The following is a 14,967-nucleotide window of genomic DNA, read 5'->3' on the forward strand; positions in this document are numbered from 1 at the left end:
TGAAATTTATATGACTGGGAACATTTTTGCAAATCAAAACGACGTGCTTTATTACACGTTTGGCTGCAGTTTCCCAGTGAAATGTCCAGCGGTGATTCCTAAAAAGGTGAGGGTGCTAAAAGCAAGTAATATGATGTTGTCAGGACCGGTCCTTGGGTTTGTGGGATCTTAGGCGAAATCATGAAAATGGGCCCCCCGTGTGAAAATTGTCATGATTTAAAACATCCATAGAACCACTGCAAACGTGATGAGCAGATTTGTTTTTATTTTACAGAAAGCACGAAAAAAGCACTATACGGTATAGCTCCGTAGATGACAAATAACGTGTCCAATAGCTTTTTCTTTTTTTTTTCAACATGAAGATGTTAGGTTAAAATGTACATACATGCATAAAGTAATATGTGTATTTTAGGTGATCACCTTTCAACTTTTTTCTAGAAGTACAAATAAACCAATGTCTCAATTAAAATGAGGTCATGGAAACTGCAAGTATGATAATTACTGGGTAACATTTTATAACAAGGTTTGCATTAGGTATCATTAACAATGTATAGTAAAATTTTACAGCATTTATTAATTTTGGCTAATGTCAATTTATCAAAAAATATTTTTTTTATTTACGTTAGTTCATAATGTATGACAATAAATTGACTAGCATATGTAGAAATTAACATTAAATAAGAATCATTGTTAGTTCATGTTAACTAATGTGAAGTAGTTAATTAATGTTAACAAATACAACCATAAATGTTACCCATTAAAGTAACCAAAATAAGAAAATGCTGTTTAAAATAGTTTTAGATAGTTTTAATTGTATAGGACACGTCTGACAATGGTTGAAATTCAATTTCAACTACCCACATATGTGTAAATGATTATTTAGAGCAACAAAATATAAACACAACACCTCGAAATATAAATTTATTAACAAATGTAAAGAATAAACACATACCTCTTAAGGCCCAAACATACTCTACGTAAGTACGTGAACAAAGACGCATCTTGCTACACAAGCTCGATTTCACGCATCGTTGCGTTATTTGTGTCAGAGCACAATTCATAACCAACGCAAGTACGCGCTGTGTTCTCAGTGTTGCCACAAGGGGCGCTACAGTGGATTTTCTTTTTTCAATCAACAACTGTCAGGGCGGAGTAGCAATCTGAGGAGAGTCTTGCTGAACAAGTTAGATTATACAAACATATTTTTCTGTTGTCTTTTCAGCAAATACAAAAGCACACTCCTCAACTGTCGACATGTTGACTCCACCACATCCCGTTTCGTGGCGCATAAAAAAATATTTCGTCCCCTTGTGGTCCAAGGTTTGTAACCGCCAGAGCAACGCATGAGCGCACGTAATGTATGTACACGTAATGCATTGGTCAAGCGTTGGCGAAGCGCTCGCGTCTGCGTTTGTGTACTTCCGTGAAGTATGTTTAGGCCTTTAGAGAGCAGGGATCTTTGCAAATAGGATGGTTTGGTTATTTTCCAGATTAATTGCTCATATTTTCACTCTATATGAGTTTTTTGCGTCTTTATATCGGCAGTGTCTGAATGTCTTCCCCAGCAAATTATTCTTGAGAAAACATGAAAAGCCCTGATGATTTGACAAGCGCTGTTTCTGCTATCCTTTACATAAAATAAGCCTTAAAGACTCAAATAGCCACAAAGCAATATTTTTCATAACTTATTTCCTGCGTTTCTGTCAGGCGTGCATTATTCAGCAAGGTGTGCGATCTGTGTCTAATAATACTGTTATAAGAAGCGGCACTCAAGTACCCAGCAATGCTTTGCGTTATGTATAAATTATAAGTATAGAGCTCATTCTATACTTAAAATGTTGTTTTTAGTTTTCACCGTCATTGTGATTTGTATGTTAAATGATCAGGTCCACATGCATTGCACACTCTCCTGAAGTACATGCGTGGTAGAAACCATTGGACTGCGGATAATTTCAAAATAAACTTCATCACTGTTTCTTAATTTTTTGTATTTGTTAATTTGATTTACACATGTTTGCGCCTTCACAGGGCCCTCCCAGGCACATCGGGGCCCTAGGCGGCTGCCTGTTTCACCTGTAGGATGGGCTGGCCCTGGATGTTGTAATCATACAAGGTTTTTAAGGTAAATAGTAGATAGATGTTTTTATGAATAAAACCTACCTCCCAAACCTAAAACTTTAGCTTAAACCTAACCAATAGTGTCCTAAATGCAAATGAGAGGTGACCAAAACAAACGTCCTTACCCTTAACCAATGCTTAACCTAACCGATAGTGTTAGAAAAGCAAATTTAACATTTTAAAAGTACATTTACTGAAGCAACCACATCATTTCGCATCACTCCTAGCACTTTCACTTCACTTTCACTTTAGTTTTGAGCATCCATGGCTGGGCTCGAGGCTCGGTCTCCAAGTCCAAAGTCCAACACTATCAGGTGAGCTACCACGGAAGTTAATCACATTGGAATAAGTTGGAAATGTGTAATACAATTGTAAAAATGTATTGTTTTTTCAAATGATGCATGAGAGTAAAAGTGTTTTGATATACAACCCCAATTCCAAAAAAGTTGGGACAGTATGAAAAATGCTAATAAAAACAAAAAGTAGTGATTTGTAAACTAAATTGAAATTTCATTGTTTTGTTTTTTGTTTTTTTTGTTTTTACAGTAATTTCAAATCAGATGATTGCAACATGCTCCAAAAAAGTTGAGATGGGAGCAATTTAAGACAAATAACAATTTGACGAATTGAAATAACAAGGCAATGTGAATCAGGTGAGGCAGTCATGTCATAGTATATAGGGAGCCTCCAAAAACAGCCGAGTCAGAACAATGTTCCCCAAAGACAAATTGAAAGGATTTTGGGCATTTCACCCTCTACAGTGCACAATATAGTTAAAAGATTCAAGGAATCTGGTCAAATCTTGGTGTGTAAAGGGAAAGACGAAAACCACTTCTGAATACGTGTGATCTCTGATCCCTCAGACTTAAAAAAAAAAAAACATTCATCTGTAATGGATATAAAGAACATGGGCTTGGGATTACTTTAGTAAAGCTTTGTTAGTCAACACCATTTTTCAAAAACTATTTGAAATGTGGACTCATTGGACCAAAAAACACAGTTCCACTGTTCTGCTTTCCATCTAAGATGAGACCGAGCCCAGAGAATTCGGCAGCGCTTCTGGACTGTGTTGATGTATGGCTTCTGCTTGAATTGTAAAGTCTTAATTTGCATCTGTGGATGCAGCGGCAAGTGGTGTTGACTAACAAAGGTTTACTAAAGTAATCCCAAGCCCATGATATCTATTACAGATGAATGTTTTTTAAGACAGTGATGTCTGAGGGATCAGAGATCACGCACATTTAGAAGTGGTTTTCGTCTTGCCCTTTATGCACCAAGATTTGACCAGATTCCTTGAATCTTTTAACTATATTGTGCATTGTAGAGGGTGAAATGCCCAAAATCCTTCCATTTTGTCTTTGGGGAACATTGTTCTCAAAGTGCTGGATTATTTGCTGAAGCATCTGTTGGCAAATTGACAAGTCTCGAATGATCCTTGCTTTTGAAGGACTGGGCTGTTTTTGGAGGCTCCCTATATACTATGACACAATTGCCTCACCTGTTTAACATCTCCTGTTTCACACGCCTTGTTATTTTAACTTGTCAAATTGTTATTAGTCTTAAATTGCACCTGTCTAAACTTTTTTTGGAGCGTGTTGCAATCATCTGATTTGAAATTACTGTACATAAAAAAAAAGTAAAAAGAAACTATGAAATTCACAAGGTAAAACATCATATAATGTGTAGTTGTAGTGCTTTCAATATAGCAAAGGGTGAATATAATTTACAAATCACTCCTTTTTGATTTTATTAGCATTTTTCATACTGTCCCAACTTTTTAGGAATGAGGGTTGTAATAACATACCAGTGTGTGAGTAATAGGGCGGAAAATAAGTGTATATAAAGTCCTAAACAGCCATATTACCCATGAGTTGTGTGAAAGTGAATAAAATGCACAGTTGTTGTAGTGCCTCTAGTGTTAATTTCAACAATAAACTGCAGAAAGTGTCACGTAAAAATGTAGTAATAGTAACGTTTATTCTAAGAGTTGGGGGTTTCTGCTCATTTTATCATCTGCCAGATGAAAATTGTAAGTTTGATTGCACGATTTGAGGTTTCCAGGACCATAGCACATATGGTAGTTATGCACCAAAGTTTAATATTGGGGTTAGGGGTTTGTTCAAATTCTTTAAGGCCAGGAACATACTTTATACTAGGGCTGTCAAATTAAAATTTGAATATTTGTCAAATTTAAGAAAGAAAATGGCATGTTTTTGACCAAAATTCCATTACCGTCAGCAAGCAGACCAACATGAATCGCACTGTCAAAATAAGAGTTCCCCAAGAAATATACAAGAATGAACCTGGTACCCTACATGTTTCAAATTCTATCCGACAACAAAGCAACTGAACGTGATGTACTCGTAAATACGGCTTCAGAGGTGGAAAGTAGGATAATTCCAATAGCATGTGAAGGCAGCATAAGTATGAGTTATAATAATACTGATGTTTGCCTCAGCAAACACCACTAATTACAGAGTTCTGGGCTATAAATGGCAAGAAAGGTGAATGTGCAATACCTTCTTAGCACAGAGCAATTTAAAGAACTCTTTGCCTCAAAGTAACAAACCAGCCAAATCACTTCCAGGTTTGTTGGGCGTTAAGAAAACTGCCATCCAAAGACAAAGCATAGCTGTGTTCTCTCGCACCAGTAAAGTGGTTGAATCTCTGTGGAATGGTGAACCAAACTGGTATCTTTGCAATTTCCCATTTATTACAGTCCTGATGACCAGAGGCTATCATGTGGTCTTGTTTTCGTCCTCTGCCAATGTAAACCATCGAGAGCCTATGTACATTCCTACATGGTCTGGCTCATCCCCTCAAAATTAACACCCCAGGACCCCAGTAATTATTGTTGAGCCGCTTGCATATGTAAAGCCCCAGGGGAGGATTCTGGACCTATTTCTAGGCTCCAGATGGCACGCTTGAATTGGGCTAAATTACCGTGGACTGGTTTAGTGTTTTAACTGTACCAGCATGAGTAGAGAACCCATTATTCAGAATGTTTAAGGATATTGTTTAATCTGTAATGTTAAATTTTGTTATGTGAGTTGTGTCTGGAATATATATATATATATATATATATATATATATATATATATATATATATATATATATATATATATATATATATATATATATATATATATATATATATATATATATATATATATATATATATATATATATATATATATATATATATATATATATATATATATATATATACACACATTACCGGTCAAAAGTTTTGAAACACTTGACTGAAATGTTTCTCATGATCTTAAAAATCTTTTGATCTGAAGGCGTATGCTTAAATGTTTGAAATTAGTTTTGTAGACAAAAATATAATTGTGCCACCATATTAATTTATTTCATGACAAAACTAAAATTTAATAAAAATAAAAAAAAAATGTTTTTGAAATTGATGACTTGGACCAATAATAAAGAAAAGCAGCCAATAAGTGCCCAACATAGATGGGAACTCCTTCAATACTGTTTAAAAAGCATCCCAGGGTGATACCTCAAGAAGCTGGTTGAGAAAATGTCAAGAGTACATGTCTGCAAATTCTAGACAAAGGGTGAATACTTTAAAGATGCTCAAATATAACACAGTTTTGATTTATTTGGGATTTTGTTTAGTCACAACATAATTCCCATAGTTCCATTTATGTTATTCCATAGTTTTGATGACTACTATTATTCTAATATGTGAAGAAAAAAATATTATAATAAAGAATAAGTGTTTCAAAACTTTTGACTGGTAGTGTATGTGTGTGTGTGTATATATATATATATATATATATTCTTTTTTATTTTTTTTTTTCCTTTTTTTTTTTTTCATCTGACAGTAAAGATGTTTTGTTAGGAGTATCCAACGTTCATTTCCTTGTAGCATGCATGTGGCCTCTCCTGGGGCAAACATTCATGACCAGGCACGTGCACACATAGACATCAAAGGGGCTTGAGCACCTGCCCTTTTTCTTCCTCGAGAGAAAGTGCCCTTTTTTCTGGGTTGCTTTTTTTTTTTTTTTTTTTTAATAAATGAATATATATATATATATATATTCCTGTTTGCGCACAGCTTTCCTGTCAAACGGATATATTTATTGAATAAAAAATCAAAATATCAGATTGGGAGATGAGACTTTGTCGAGTTCCAATGCCCTCCCTCCTCTCACTCTCTCCCTCTCTCTCATCGGCGCATCAGACACACAGGCAGACAGACAGGCAGGCAGCAGCCCCTCCCAGCTCCTATCCTAGTTGTGTTTTTCTTGGCTTGTGTGGAGGTGAGTGGTGATGAACAAAAGACTAAGCTACCAGTGCCTCGACTTTACAGCTAATAAGCCAAAAGACAAAAGACAAATGTAGTTAACTTGTGTCTTGCTAACATGCAGCTACTAGCTAATGTAATAAGTTAGCTAAAGTTTAGCTAAGGCAATATATCATAGCCATACAGGCTGATGTACTGTACTTAATGGAGACACTACAGGTGAATACAGTCAAATTTGTGTCTAATAACGTCAAAATTGACCACTACATGAAAAAAGTGTCCTGCCTTAAACAGTAACTTCATAATTTTGATCGTAGGCTCCTCATCTAATAACTATCCATTGTATTAGTTTGTTGTATGCTGTTAGATCTTTACATGATACAGACAGCCCTCCCTCAAATGTGAAACTAAGTCCTTGTCACCATCAGTTATTGTGTGTGTGTGTGTGTGTGTGTGTGTGTGTGTGCGCACACGCACGCGTGGTAAGTGTAAGTATAAAAGCAATAATAATAATAATATATTTGATCAATACATTAATGTATTCAGGCAATTCAGTATTCTGTTGCTTGGCTGCACAATGCCAAAAAAAGAAAGGATACAGAAAAGGAAGGAGAAGGAGCGCTAGGAAACAGCCAAGAGTAGCAAATCGCTAAATGCATGGTTAAAACCAGGTACCAGAAGCAAAACACAAGAGAGAACACAACTCAGATGTTGAAAGTGTTACACCTGAGAGAGCAGTAGAGATCTCTCAAGCAACAACTGAAAGACAAGAGGAGGCTTTAGAGGCAACACCTGACACAAATGACAAAGATGACAAAGATGATCAGGAAATCACTGTCAGTGTTGAAGAGGAAGAGGCCACAGGAGGGGAAACAGTGGATAATTTTGAGTTTGAGGAAGCAATAGAAGAGGATGAGGTTGAGGAAACTAAATGATTTTTACGTGGCTTTTTGTACGTGTCGTGGCAGTTTCCTGGTGAAATTAACCCTAGAGGCACTACAACAGCAATGACTTTTATACCCATTCACACAAATCATGAGTAAAATGGCAGATTTTCAAAATGACATGGTTGTTTCAGCAATTTAATTTTTCTTGTCACATTTGCTTTTAATGACACTACTGGTAAGGTTTAGCTAGGTTTATGGTAGGGAGGTAGGTTTTGTTGTTTAAAAACTCTTATTTTAAACAATTCTTAAATTAAAGACCTCATCTGTTTGGGAGTACCTGTACATTCAGGGTTCATACAAAGTCTAGAAAGTTTGGAAAATGCTTGATTTTCACAGTTCGGTTTTCAAGGTTTGAAATATGCTTGAATTTTGAATATGTTCCTTGAAAATGCTTGATTTTTCCTTAGGTTGACTGTTATTAAAGATTATAAAATATATTTTGAATTTAAAAATAGATATTACACAGTTGTTATGTTTGTGGTGTCTCGTGAGCGAGTGAGCGCATGTGTGCCGCTCCGCATCTTGCTTGATGTCACTTGAACTCACTGAGGTAGATTGGCGCCCAAGAAATTATACTGGCAGATCCTGCTTCCATCAACATGCTTGAGTTTCAGTGACAGCTGGCTGGAAGAGGAGATATAAAATATGGCTATGCCGAGGAGAGATCAACAACCAGGAATTTGTAAGTCTAAGCAGTGGCGTGTCCAGACTTTTTTGACTGGAGTGGCCCATGTGGGGCACAGACTCATTCAAGGGTGGCAAGAAGCGTAACTCAACATCCCTGATATTATTATTAACAATAATAATAAGATATGTACATTTTCATGAATTTTTAATAGCTGAATGTTACTTGGCTAAATAATTGATTAACTGTTATTAAATGTTAATACTTCAAAACACAGAAGATTCCAAATAGCATTCTGAGATGATATTCTTCTCACCACAATTGTACAGAGTGGTTATCTGAGTTACCGTAGACTTTGTCAGCTCAAACCAGTCTGGCCATTCTCTGTTGACCTCTCTCATCAACAAGGCGTTTCCGTCCACAGAACTGCCGCTCACTGGATGCTTTTTTGTTTTAATGTTGTGCCTGATCGGTGTATAGCCTTTACATATGTGATTAAATCATAAAATAATAACACGTTCACCTCGAACCATGATTTATATTTCAGTGATTATTATCATCATTATAATTATTATGTTAGCAATTATAATTGTTTTTAGATCTTAATATGTATTAGTAATTTTCTGCCTGTTGTCATACACTGATACTTGTGTGACGGTAAATGGAAAGGTGGTTATATATGATTTTTTAAATTTTTTTTTTATTTGACCACTTCCTTATTTTAATTGCTTTTTAGTTTAGTTTGAAATGCAATTTGAATTTAGAAATGTCTTTGGTTCAAGTTTTTTGTTTTTTAAATAAATGAATGTAATTTTCAATGCAAAATCACTAAAGCAAGAATATTCACCGATCCCTCAGCTGGGGGGTTCTCAATGTAATTCGATATTGTAATTTTTTTTATATTTTTTTTAAATATCGTGAACATATTTCTTGCATATCACCCAGTCCTAGGAGAGAACAAAAAAAAATATATATATATTCACACATATTCAAAGTCATTACCCTTCCAAAGCAGCTAAACTGAGTCCTGGGATGAAAGGTAATAAAACACCAACATTAATCCCGCAACAACCCACAATAAGTGATGTATTTGCCCAGACAACGAAATACCTGACCGGTAGCCCATGATGGAGAGAATACACGGATGAAGTAGGTTCGTTGCCAAAGAGATGTTGACCTTCACAACTGTTGAAAAGCCGTCTTTCAAAAAGTTGAACAACATACATTTTAATTGCACTTCATTTTTTTCAGTTTCATTTGAATTTTTAGTTAAAATGAATAATAAATTAAGTTCAAAGTTTGAAATCAAGTTGCCTTGCATTATTCTGTAGGCTATTGCTTAACAAAAATTACCCCATAGTACCACTTAGCGCTCAACCAGTGGTAATACATCTATCATGCATTAGTCGGTTTGAACGTGAACACCGCACTGGTGTGAAAATTATGATATCATGGCAAGTCTACACCACAAAAGTATCATAAAAAAATTACCATAAGACTTTTGCTCTATATTCTAAGTCATCTGAAGCCATACGAAACAGACCAAAATTTAAGCTGCTATTCAATTAAAAACTTCCCCTCTGCATTAGCTCTCAAGTCTTATTTGCATTCAGATTTGGCACGTGAAGATGTGTTGCTCCAGGTGCCAAACGCCATTGGTTGTCACATTACTTGCAACTGATCATGTCATGGCAAGTTTGAAAATATGGAAGTGTAAATGTTATTTAAGAGAAGGGAAAGAAGTTCAGTAAATAACTACAATTTTTGTGTACTCTTCAAATAAAATTATGACTTCATAACTTTAGAAGACTAGGAATATTTCAGACTGATCTCACAGTGAAATCTGAAACAGTAGGTTGAATTTTCTTTAGCTGAAATCGGTCTGTGCGTACTGAAATTCGAACACTGCCCCAGTGACTAAAGTGGTAAGTGTTGTTGGGCGTATGGGCACATGTGATCTCCTTTTCTGGGAGAAATGTGTTCCGAGGTGTGCCAGAAGTGAATTGTGAAGCGAATTGTTTTCAGCTGTACAGGCTGTAATACAGTGAAGAGGAATGCATATTTTATAAACTGAACTCCTCAACCCAAACATAAACCTAACCATCAGTGGAGTAAAAATGTAATGTTCAAGGGAAAAATTCTACATCTGAATCACACTTATCACTGATTGTGCAAACGCAATTAATTTCTGGTTTCACTGTGAGATATGAATCCTGGTCTCCCACGCTGCTCACACAATATGCTCCCAGTTGCACCACAAGGGAAGATACATTATTGAGCTAATGCAAAAATGTCTGATGGAGATGATGCTTCTCAGTGAGTCAGCATAATGTGGCCTATCCTTAGGTACCATAACTCTCAGAAACAAAATGCTGACTTCCCGTGTGATTCTGTTAAATATTATCGCACACGTCATAGGGACTACTAACCCTAACAGGTTTGGAACGACATGAGAGTGAATAAAATGGTGACAGAATTTTCACCTTTGGGTGATCTGTTCCTTTCAACCAAGTGTAAAATCTTGCACAGCCATGTTGGAATGACTCACCCCCTCTTTTACTGTCCTATAGTGTCTCCCTAGACTATCAACTGACATCTGGTGATATTGGACAAGAAGTTGTTTGCATAACACAAAGCCCAGCAGCACTATCCATTGCTGTCTGCAAGTGTGCTATTATTATTACCCATCTCTCTCTTCACTCTTGGCTTCGGAGTTCACCCATGCAACAATCTCCTCACCATATAGCAAACACTAGAAAACTAGTCTAAATACCAGCTATAAAATGGTCTGTCAATGTTTGGTATTATTTATGCAACTCTTTATGTCTGTTTGTATGATGCAGTATGGGTCATGCTTTTAACATGCATATGTGTCTATGTCATGTATGTTATATATGTTCTTGGTGGCCTTTGAACAAACACGGAGGAACAGGGCTGCTCTTTAGAGCTTAACCTTTGTTAGATGTAGTATTTAGGGTCTTTTTTCAACTAGTAAGCACTTGGATGTATTCCTTTCAATGTTCCCCATTTAAAAAAGAAAAAAAAAAAAGAGCTTAACTGCTTGTTATGTTATTGTACAGAAATTCAAATAAGAAATAAAATAAAAAAATCTAGTTTCTTATACAGTATCTAGGGATGGGAAACATAAGGAATTTAGTGATTCTGGTTCTGATTCCAGTTCCTTAACGGTTCCATTAGCAATTCTTTTAGTACTTTTGAGGAAGAATTATTTTGTAAATAAGAAATGCAATTCTTCAACATATTTAATTAATTGATCCTTTATAAAATTTTAGTGATTACAACAAAACTCATGTGTATCCTTAAAGGGATACTTCACCTAAAAAAACAAAGATTTTTAGAAGAATATCTCAGCTCCATAGGTCCATACAATGCAAGTGAATGATGACCAGAATTTTGAAGGTCCAAAAAGCATATAAAGGCAGCATAAAAGTAATCCATAAGACTCCAGTGTCTTCAGAAGCATGATATGATGTGATATGATAGGTGTAGGTGCAAAACTATATACTATAAATCTCCACTTTCACTTTCACATTCTTTTTCTTTTGTTTTTGGCAATTTGCATTCTTTGTGCACATTACCACCTACTGGGCAGGGAGGATAATTTATTATAAAAAAGGACCTAAATATTGATCTGTTTCTCCCCTACACCTATCATATGGATTTAACCTCTGGAATCTTAAGGATTACTCTTATGTTGCCTTTGCCTTTGCCTTTGTGTTTTTTTTTTTTTGTTTTTTTTTTGTTGTTGTTGTTGTTTTTTTTTTGTGTTTTTTTGTTTTGTTTCTGTTTTTTGGAGCTTCAAAGTTCTGGACACCATTCACTTGCATTATATGGACCTACAGAGCTGAGATATTCTTTGTTTGAGTTCAGCAGAGGAAAGAAAGTCATACACATCTGGGATGGCATGAGCGTGAGTGAATGATGAGAATATTCATTTTTGGGTGAACTACCGCTTAATTACACATTTAATCACACTACACTACACTACACTACACTGCACTGTTGTCCACTGATCACACTGCATGTTGTTGATTCACTAAAAAGAATCGGCCCATAAGAATAATTTGTTCGGGAATCATACTACACTGGTACCTCTGTGATTTTAATATTTATTAATCTAGTATTGTTTGTTCTTTAGGAGGGGACCAAGGAGTCCTGAATGGCTTCTTCAGTGATTGGTCAACAGCTGATATCACAAAACACCTTCCATTTATCTATAATATGAGCAGCATAGCCATCTACACGTACTTGCCAGCATTTAAACAGTAAGTATGATTCTTTCATTAAGGACTGCTTGGCACAAGTGACCATGTTTGAGTCACATGCTTGCATGTACTGGCCCTTGAGATCAGACAGTAAGAGGATACACACATGGGTCACATGCAGGCCATGGTGTAACATCAGGTTACAGTCGTCAAGAGCTGAGGAAGAGAAAGTGTAAGAGAATGAGGGCATGAGTGTAACCCTCAGTATCTCTGGAGAAGTGATTCAAACAGTCCAAAATTGAGCTGCATACCCTCACATTCATTATGCATGCATTTGCACTTTATGTCCCATTTTTATCTCCCTTTTTCTTTCATTCATTTTAGAAAGCAGGATTATTAGGAAGTGTCCAGCAAAGGTCCACCAACAATCATGCCATGCTCCAAATCACTGAGATCACATTTTTTCTCCATTCTGATGGTTGATGTGAACATTAACTGAAGCTCCTGACCCATATCTGCAGATTTTATGCACTGCACTGCTGGCACACGATTGACTGATTAGATAATCACATGGATGATTGTTGGTGCCAGACATGCTGGTTTGAGTATTTCTGTAACTGCTGATCTCCTGTGATTTTCATACACAACAGTCTCTAGAATTTATTGTGGCTGTCAATCTATAAAAATTTGTTATCAAATTAATTACATGGTGTGCCGATTAATGAATCGAAATAATCGCATATATAAATATTCACTGAGAAAGCCCCTCAAATAACAATAATGCAATAAATAATGATTAAATAATTATAAATCTTTATATTTAAATAATTACAAATAATATACATATATATACACTATATGGCCAAAAGTTTGATGACACCATATGTGCTTGATGAACATTTGATTTCAAAACCTTAGGGATCAATTTCCCCCTTTGCTGTGATAACAGCTTCCACTGTTTTGGGAAGGCTTTCCACTATACTGTATGTAGTGACATGGCTGCAGGGATTTGCTCTCATTCAGACACAAGGCTATCAGTGAGGTCAGGAACTGATGTTGGTCGATTAGGGCCTGACTTACAGCTGCTGTTCCAGTTCACCCCAAAAGTGATCAGTGGGGTTCAGGTCTGGGCTTTGTGAAGGCCAGTCAATTTCTTCCACGCCAGACACAGTAAACCATTTCTTTATGGACCTCACTTTGTTCACAGGGGCATTTTCATGCTGGAACAGAAAAGGGCTATCCCCAAACAGTTGCCACAAATTTGGAAGCACACAAAGCCCAAGACATTACATAAAGAAACATTAAGACTTTACTGGATTTAATGGAGTAACCAAATTTGTTAATTAGAAGGGGGTGTCCACAAGCAAGATGCCCTTTATTTTTGCAGCTAATTTTGCTAAATTTTGCAATTATTTTGCAATACTACAAATATTAAAAGTACCAGCCCATCTGGCACCAACAATCATCCATGCGATTATCTAATCAGCCAATCATGTGGCAGCAGTGCAGTGCAAAAAATCATGCAGATATGGGTCAGGAGCTTCAGTTAATGTTCACATCAACCATCAGAATGGGGAAAAAATGTGATCTCAGTGATTTGGACTGTGGCATGATTCAGACGGGCTGGTTTGAGTATTTCTGTAACTGCTGATCTCCTGGGATTTTCACACACAACAGTCTCTAGAATTTACTCAGAATGGTGCCAAAAACAAAAAAACATCCAGTGAGTGGCAGTTCTGTGGACGGAAATGCCTTGTTGATGAGAGAGGTCAACAGAGAATGGCCAGACTGGTTGGAACTGACAACGTCTTCGGTAACTCAGATAACCGCTCTGTACAATTGTGGTGAGAAGAATATCATCTCGGAATGCTATTCTGAGATGCGGGTTGGCGCTGTTTTGGCGGCACGAGGGGGACCTACACAATATTAGGCAGGTGGTTTTAATGTTGTGGCTGATCAGTGTGTGTGTGTGAGTGTGTGTGAGTGTGTGTGTGTGTGTGTATATATATATTAAAAACCCAAATATTTTCATCCATGTTTTTCCAACGATTTTCCTCTATGTTGGTTCTATCAGTGTTGCACCTGATGCCAACTTTCCTGTTCCTCTTGCTGAATAGTGACCCTAGAGGTGTGTGCCAAACAGCACTTTCCTTTCCATCCAAAGAGCTCAACTTAAGTCCACATCATTTCCTTTTATTACACACACACACACACACACACATACACACACACACACACACACACACACATATATATATACATGTTTGGCTCACACGGAGACACCGTAAGTATGGTGATGGCAGCCTCATGCTCTAGGGTCACTGTTCAGCAAGAGGAACTGGAAAGTTGGCATAAGGGGCAACACTGATAAAACTGACATAGAGGAAAATCATTGGAAGAACATGGATGATAATTTTTGGGGTTTTGATGTGTATTTCCATAGCAAACAGGAAATTATGAAACTATTTTCCAGTGGCTTGGAAAAAAAGGTTAGTATTCTGGAATGACGCAGCTATAGCAAGTGCTGACTTAGTGTGGCACTTTTTCAGAAGAGGCTTCTCTCTTGCCATGCTGCCATACAAGCCAGCTTTGTGTAAGCTTGGGAGGTTGTCGCATGCACAGACCGATCAGTCTCAGCCATAAGGGCTTTTAAATCTTTGCGTTACCTTTGGCCTCTTGATAGCTTCCATGATCAATATCCTTCTGGCACGGTCATCCAGTTTGGAGGGATGGCTCATGCACTTGCCACTTCTTAATGCTCTGAACAGGTCTTAGAGG

At 36.7% G+C, this 14,967-nt stretch overlaps 1 protein-coding gene across 1 annotated transcript in view; it reads left to right on the forward strand.

Annotated features, from left to right (window-relative positions):
- Positions 1-14,967, forward strand: part of LOC127431979 (glycogenin-1-like) — a 40,299-nt gene that overhangs the window by 13,533 nt on the left and 11,799 nt on the right. The window contains exon 5 of the mRNA XM_051682686.1: positions 12,123-12,249. Coding sequence (XP_051538646.1) covers positions 12,123-12,249 — 127 coding nt within the window. The remainder of the gene's footprint in view (positions 1-12,122; positions 12,250-14,967) is intronic.

The sequence above is a fragment of the Myxocyprinus asiaticus genome, chromosome 41 (genome assembly GCF_019703515.2).
Source record: "Myxocyprinus asiaticus isolate MX2 ecotype Aquarium Trade chromosome 41, UBuf_Myxa_2, whole genome shotgun sequence".
NCBI classification, from domain to species: domain Eukaryota; kingdom Metazoa; phylum Chordata; class Actinopteri; order Cypriniformes; family Catostomidae; genus Myxocyprinus; species Myxocyprinus asiaticus.